This window comes from Brachyistius frenatus, unplaced genomic scaffold, assembly GCF_029030835.1.
Source record: "Brachyistius frenatus isolate BFR_SWC_R1_liver_20210118 unplaced genomic scaffold, ASM2903083v1 Contig_358, whole genome shotgun sequence".
NCBI lineage: Eukaryota > Metazoa > Chordata > Actinopteri > Embiotocidae > Brachyistius > Brachyistius frenatus.
In genome coordinates this window covers 192,575-200,000 of record NW_027210957.1, presented here as the reverse complement: position 1 = coordinate 200,000, position 7,426 = coordinate 192,575, and the positions used below count along the sequence as shown (strand labels likewise).

Sequence of the window (7,426 nt, the reverse complement as noted above, 5' to 3'; positions counted from 1 at the left end):
TGTGTTGGCTCATCAGAAGATGGGATCCTTGTGGTTCCTCCTACCAAGTGAGTTTGTGTGCACGGTAACCACAGTAAGCACGGTAACCATGGTGTCCGAACCTCGCCTTCTACCCGATAAAGCACGAGTTACTACAGAGTGGAGCAACCAACCTGCAAATCCTGTGTCTGGGTTCTTCTTCTTCTTCTTCCTCTCCCACCGCTCGGCATCATCAGCTGTGATTTCCAGCAGTTTCACTCGGTCATAGTCTTCTCCGCGGGCCGCACAGTCCTCACACACAAATCATAATATATATTTTTAATAGGCAAAAAAACGGGACAAATTAGACAGAACCGTGCAAACAATGTTAATCAGTAGATGTTTAGATTCTCAGGCATCACACTAGTTCGGTGGTGGAAATCACCGGAAGCCCCTTGACACCATTTTATCTCAATACTGAAGTCACAATGCAAGATTATTGTAATTTTACACATTTTGCAATTTTCTGAATATTTCAACCTATTAACAGGTTTCAGCTGCAAATCATGTCACCAAAGGAAAAGATTCTTAATCTGTTCCAGCAAGTCTTTAAGTTTTTCGTCTGTTCATCTCTTTTCAATCGTTCTTATAGCAGCGAATGGGATCGAGATCAACTGAACTGAATCCAATTCATTGTTTTATTCAGTGATTCAAAAGCACGAGATGATCATATAAATGTTCTACAAATTTCTGTTCCAGACAGTTTTAGTTTTACACTTCTGAAAAGCTTATTGATCCATGACAAAGAAAATAAATTCAACATAGTGAATTCATACATTTATAATATTCATATAAACCAATTACTCATTAACATTGTGATATTGATCTACACGTATTGACCATCTTATGGTACTGCATCACAACAGAAATATTAGTGAGATGAGAGAAAGGACAGGAGAAAAATATGATAAGGTAAATCTTATCTTAGTATCTTTCTGAAAATGCAATTATGGGAGTTGTCTAGAGTTTATTATAATTTCCACTGACTTCGATATGACTGAAGTACCTTTTTCTTCAGATCATCAGCCAGCTCCCACTCCAGCCGTGCTTTCTTCGCCTCCCAGTTGCTGGGCAGTTTCAGCCTCTTGTCCTCCTCCACCACCTCCTGCTGATTCAGCTTCCGCGCTTCGTTCTGGAGGGAAACAACAGAAAATAAGATAAAGCAGTAACTTTATCACAAATGTCCATCTGAGGACCTGTGACCTCTGACCTGTGAACCTAACATGATCACATCCTAGTGTCAAACATTTAGTTTTAATATGTTGTTCACATATGCAGCACTTTCCACTAAAGCGTTTAAACCTTTAATATATTAAGAAAAACAACTTACTCGTTTGAAATGTAACTCTCGGAACTTCCGCAGTCGCTCTTCTCTCTTCTGGGATGCGACAGGTTCAACAGAGTCCTGCAAGACAGGAAGCATTTAAAGAACCTGTTAGTTACCAAGAACAGCCCACTAGGTACCACTAAGGACGAGACATCCGAGACATCCGAGACACCCGAGACACCCGACTGATATCATGTTCATTACGTCCCGTTGAACGCGACGAGGTTCACGTTTATTAGCACAAGCTAACATCGCTATAGCAACACGAGATTGTAAACAAGGATGCAACAAAAACTCAATATCGATCCGAAAACACGGCCCTTAAAGTGATGTCTACCGATCATAATCCACCATATCCTCAAAATTACTCCGTAAAAACAGAGAAAAGGACAACCTCGCCACAGGACGCCATTGTGCTACGCTGAGGAAGCAGACCGGAAGTTGAACATTGATGTCGGATATGACGTTAGAGATAAACACAAACACAATATAAACAGAATTAAGTAAAGCACAGCGAAGACACAATACAAAAAACAAAAGCAAATGCAATAGCAATGGTCATAATAATGATCATATTAATACTTCTCTGAAAATATTGAAATAAATAAATGTAAATGTAAAGGGAGAGAGGGCAAGATCTCTGATCGTTTATTTCAAGTCATGTTCTACTACTGTAAATGGATTGAAATTAACACATTTTCCCCTTCTGCCTCATAAATAAATAAACCACCCTGTTGATAGTATTTCAAAAATGCATTTCTAACCCATTAAAGTTATGGGAGCTGTTTCTTTCACATGAAAGAAATCCTTTCTTTTTTTACCCGTTGGTTTTACCATTGTTATATTCATTTTTGATTCAATCACAAAATTACAAAACATGAATATTCAATCTCTAAATTATCTCATTTTATTAATCTCACATAACATCCAGTACAGCTTCTGACCATTGTTTTTCTTTTTGTGTTTTTGTCCATCACTCATGGCTGTCATTTACAGTTTTATTGTACAGTATGTAAAAAGATGGGTAAAAAGAAAATAATGACCACAATGACCTTCTTGAGGTTATATTCCTCAGCCAACCAGTCAAGTTGCAGTTTACATCGTTGTCTGTCCAGACTGTGGTGAAGACTTGAAATTAATTTTTAATACGGTATTGATTTGTGATACAGGGAAATGTAAATACAATTGATTTCATTTGACTTTGTTGTTCTTGTTTTGGTTTATGCCCACTCTAATAGTGTGTAAATTCATGGAGAGCAACAAAAAAGCAGTCAAATTGCTTCTGTGTTCAGCTTGGCCAATAAAGATGATTCTAAAATGTTTTCAGTTTTAAGGTGGCCACGGAAGATTAGTGTCACTAGCTAACGTACCTGACCAAATATGAAATATGGTCACAATCTAGCTATTGTGTTCTTGGGGTTATGGCACTAAATCATGGTCAGAAAAATATTTTTGAAGAACATTATGATGTCACAGTGAAGTTAACGTGTGACTTTTTGGATGTAAAATGTTATCACTTCATTGTTTTATCAAATTACGCATTTAAGTGAAATTTTGTCATTATTAGCTTATGAATTCTTGAGTTATGGCCAAAAACATGTTTAGTGAGGTCACAGTGACCTCTGACAAACAAAATCTCCACTTCATCCTTGAGTGCAAGCGAATGTTGGTGCTAAATTTGAAGACATGGCATTCATAGAATATGAATGTACGTACGAACATATATATGTTCACTGTCAGACTGGACCAGATGGAGTGGAGCTGGGTAACTTTATCGCCCACAGCACCCAGTCAGAAACACTCAGTCATTTCAGTGGAAATGATGTTACTTGTAGGATATTTTTAAACATTTCCTCTGTTAAAATAAAGGTATACCAGCTATAGCTTTTTTTTCTGGTGTTTTGTTATTTGCAACAGCTCATGTAGATGCTCTTCATCGAATTCTAAGATTAGTTTAAGTGTTATCTGAAGCAAACCGGACTTGCTTAGGTTTCTTAAGAAACCTCAAGATAACACTTTATTACCACGATCAGGCTGACTGAGAATCTTCAGACATATTTAACAAAGTCTATCCCGGATTCTGATGAATTTATTTGGAGTTATTCTGTCTGACAACTGCAAGATGGTGTCATACAAGCCAAGTCATTAACAGCAATGACAAACCTGTTGTCTCATTATAAGAAACTCATAATCATTTGTGGAAACATTGCATCATTTGTGAGTAAGGTCTTTCTTATCATGGCACCATGGCAAAAGTTATTGCAAGGCATCTTGTATTTTACAGTGAAGTCTTTGTGTGTAATTTTAAAGCAGGCGATCTTGCTTCCTTTGAAGTTTAAATTTAATGAAGAGTACTGTTGGACTAATGGAAAGAGGCACGACGCACACGGACAGCAATTAGTAATATGACTGGAGGTTATAAAGTGAGAGGCATGAAAGGTTAAGCATAAAGTCATCATTGTACCACACAGAGAGTCTGTTTAGACTCCCTAAACTCAATTGTTATGGTTGTTTTTTGCTGCACAGACATGGTGATACTTTTTATTTTTACCCACAAAAACAGAAGTATCAATCAAGGCCTTGGAAAACAGGACCTACAAATATGATTCTAGGATCAGATCAGAGGATGAAAGTAAACACTTTCAGGAGTCATTTGAACATGTTTGACTTGCCAAAATGGATGTGCTCCTTGTTTGATTGCATTATACTAATAGAGCTCTTTTAGAGGATGTAATTAAGTGAAGTTTATAGTCTTAGATTAAAGCATCCTCTAGATCACAGGCAATGTTAATGGAGTGATGCATTTTCACTGGAAACCAGATGGAAGCACATCACAACAGAGCAAAACATCACAGTAATGGGCAGGGCTCTACGATTAACATGCAAAAGAAAAAAACATCTTCGTAATGAATGACTCTCAAATCAGTGAGCAAGAGAAACAGCAAAGTAAAAGAAAAGAAAAGAAAAATTACGTCTCCTCCGCATTTAATTCAAATCTACAATGACAGTTTGCAGAAGAGCTTCAAAACAGCAAGAGAAGAGAATTCAAAGGAGGCATATATGACTTTTATATTTCCAGAAATACAAACAAGTGTAATATTTACATTGTGTCTTATGAGTATATCATTTTTGCTTTGTTGATAGCATCCACACATTATTCAGTTCTCAAGTCTTCTCAAAATTGACCTGACCTTCCCTCAGGGTGCTTCTCAAGAAGTTCTAACATGTTGTGCTTTCCTGTCCGCTGGGAATGGAAAAGAATGGACTGACAACTTGTTTGCAAGTGCAGTATATTATATTTCATTTTAGCAACATGATTTGGAGATTCTAATTATTAAAGAGCGTAAGTGGTTACAAAGAGTCAGAAGAGCATAACATTTTCAAAACAGGAACATGCGCACTATGTGGGAGCATTATTGTAAGTTTAATTTAGTCACATACTGTATCACAGTACTTCAGTTTGGACGAAGAAAAATGTGTTTTTGTGTTCCTTTTTTGAGCCAAAAGGCTCATAAATTGCAGTAGAGGCTTAGTAGAGCTTGCTCTTAATTTGAAATCTAAACTGGCTGTGTGACAGGTAGTGTGAGAATCTCAGAAATCCTGTCATTCGCATTTGAAAGGAAACTGAGTGGATCTCACATGTGTTGAGGCCACCCAAAAATGCTGAACAGCCACTCCTTAGTATTAACTTTCCTTGTCAGGCAAATCAGGCCTGAAGTACAGTAACATTATATCTGCAAATAAATTGCACTTTGGGGGCACATTTATAAATACAGAAAAGACCTCATGATGATTTATAATGGTCTCACATTAATCAAAAGACATGCCACATGCTGTGAATACTATATGCTTTTTGTCCATAGACATACAGTACATTTGACTGGCACTGTTATCTTGCTCTTAATAGGAGTTCTTGATAGCATATGGGAGGCAGGGCCTCTTGCTGAGCAGGCAGCTGCTTCACATCTGGAACTTAATATAAACATCATGGCCAATAAAATCATTCCATTTCCTTAATTACTATTCCTGTCATTTCCGCACTAAATGAAAAGTTATTAATTCTGGGCCAACACAAACATGCTTCTCCAATGCGAGGAGCTGCTGCTGAAGCATCGCCACCCTGACTACAGGACGCTGTCACCGGACAGGAACCACAAGCTTCTGCCTTGCTCTGCCAGCGTGTGTTTGTGTGAGTATATATACATATATATAGATATAGAGATATATATAAATATATATCTCTATATATATATGTATATATACATAGCGAAATGCCACAACTCAATCCACAACTCAATCCTCTCTCTCTCTCTCTCTCTCTCTCTCTCTATATCTATATCTATATCTATATCTATATCTATATCTATATCTATATCTATATATATACATATGTAGACAGGATCAGTAGCCAAGGTGCTCCAGACATGAGTGGAACACAAGTTGGCGTCTTGTTTTCCATCTCATCCAAAATGTTCCCACTGGTGCCAGAATAATCATGACAGGCCAAACCTGTCCTGGTTCATCTCCCTCCTCCTCCCCTCCACACTCCTGCTCTTGTTCTTTTGCTGCTTCTCTGTGTGTTCAACACATGCCCGCCACCTTTTTCTCCACCCCATTTTATACCAGCTTCCCCGGCATCCGTTCTCTCCCTTTGTCTGACATGCCTCATAATGCTGTTGAGTCCATGTTGTACAGCAGCCGAAATGGTGATGATAAGCATCTTCAGATTATTTGTCTGTAATCCTGCAAAAATAACGACAAATATTTACTGCGGCTGTACGTGTTTTTAGAGCGACATTGCAATCTGTCACAGGGTTGTATGTCGTCAAGCAAATTTTCAGCTGAGACATTCCTCACAGCACATCATTATCAACCATCACTAGCAGTCAAATGCTTCCCATTGATTGCAAAGCTGCCGTTACCATTAGACATATATCCAAAGGGCATGTATGAATGGGGTGAATATGGAGCTATTTGGATGGAAGTCTTTGAAAAATGAACCACACCAAATGCATCTTTGTGTCAACACAAATGACAGTGTATGTGTGTCCTTACTGAGCTTGACTCACCAATTAGTATCCTCCCCTGTAGGCAAAATAATTCTAATATCATGCAGATCATGACGTATAGGATTTGACATGGTTCTAGCTGCTCCGATTCAAACTGAAGCTGTTCACAGGCCAAGAAAGGAAGAGGATTTGGTGAGCAACACTTATACTCACACAAAGATCCATGAATGCACTCAAATACCACCAGTTTTGTAGTCAATGCTTTTGCGCCACCACACACAATTAAAGTCCCAATTAAAGGCCATTATGGGCTTTCCACTAGCAGCAACCACAGGGAGAGCAGCTCCACGGCCCGTTCATTGCGGGCGCACAGATGTCTCCTGTGTTGTCATCCAAAGGAACTCAGAATGATCAACAAACTTTACGATCATAATTACTGATCAGAATTAAAGTGCAACAACAATATAAACTCAGAGGACTGCAATGAAAAAAAGTTTGAACGATTCCGGTAAAAGGGGCCAAGTGGGACTATCAGAAAGAAGTGTTGGGGAGATGTTCATCCTGAGGAGAATATAAGTGATGACAATAAGTGACTGAAGCCCATTAAACTCACATTTACCACAAGAGGGAGCCATTTCACATATTTTACCAATAATGACAGTCCTATCAAATCTGAGCCATAATAAGTAAAAAAAAGCCCTATTTTCATGCTTATTCTGACTGTTTCCCACAGCTACCTTTGACAGCAGATTTCAGTTCTCAGCCCAGATGAAAGCACAGAGCTCCATATCTGCTGTGAAGCATCTATTTACCACCATACCCACACACAAGTTCAACACAAGTGTCTCCCCTTGAGCAGGGCCCAAAAGTGTCATGGGTTTCCGCTTCTGCGTTCCCATCCTCTTACCCAGTGACCTTAAATGAGAAAGTAAAGTTCTCACTTGGCCAAACAATACGCTGTTGTAGAGGGCTGTGATAAGAGGTGGCCAGTCAACAGCCTCTGGACATGCAGCTGTGTAGGCGAACAGTCTTCTCTGTCCCTGGCATGACACGCAAAATCAGTTGCCAGATC

General features: G+C 38.7%; 1 protein-coding gene across 1 annotated transcript in view; it reads right to left on the bottom strand.

The window, feature by feature from the left end:
- The window catches only part of syf2 (SYF2 pre-mRNA-splicing factor), a 7,888-nt gene extending 6,090 nt beyond the window's left edge, over nt 1-1,798 (bottom strand). The window contains exons 1-4 of the mRNA XM_069724027.1: nt 1,740-1,798; nt 1,349-1,423; nt 1,025-1,150; nt 153-270 (exon numbers count right to left, since the gene is read on the bottom strand). Of these exons, the coding sequence (XP_069580128.1) occupies nt 153-270; nt 1,025-1,150; nt 1,349-1,423; nt 1,740-1,757 (337 nt within the window). The 5' untranslated portion in view covers nt 1,758-1,798. The remainder of the gene's footprint in view (nt 1-152; nt 271-1,024; nt 1,151-1,348; nt 1,424-1,739) is intronic.
- Between the last annotated feature and the right edge of the window lie 5,628 nt (nt 1,799-7,426).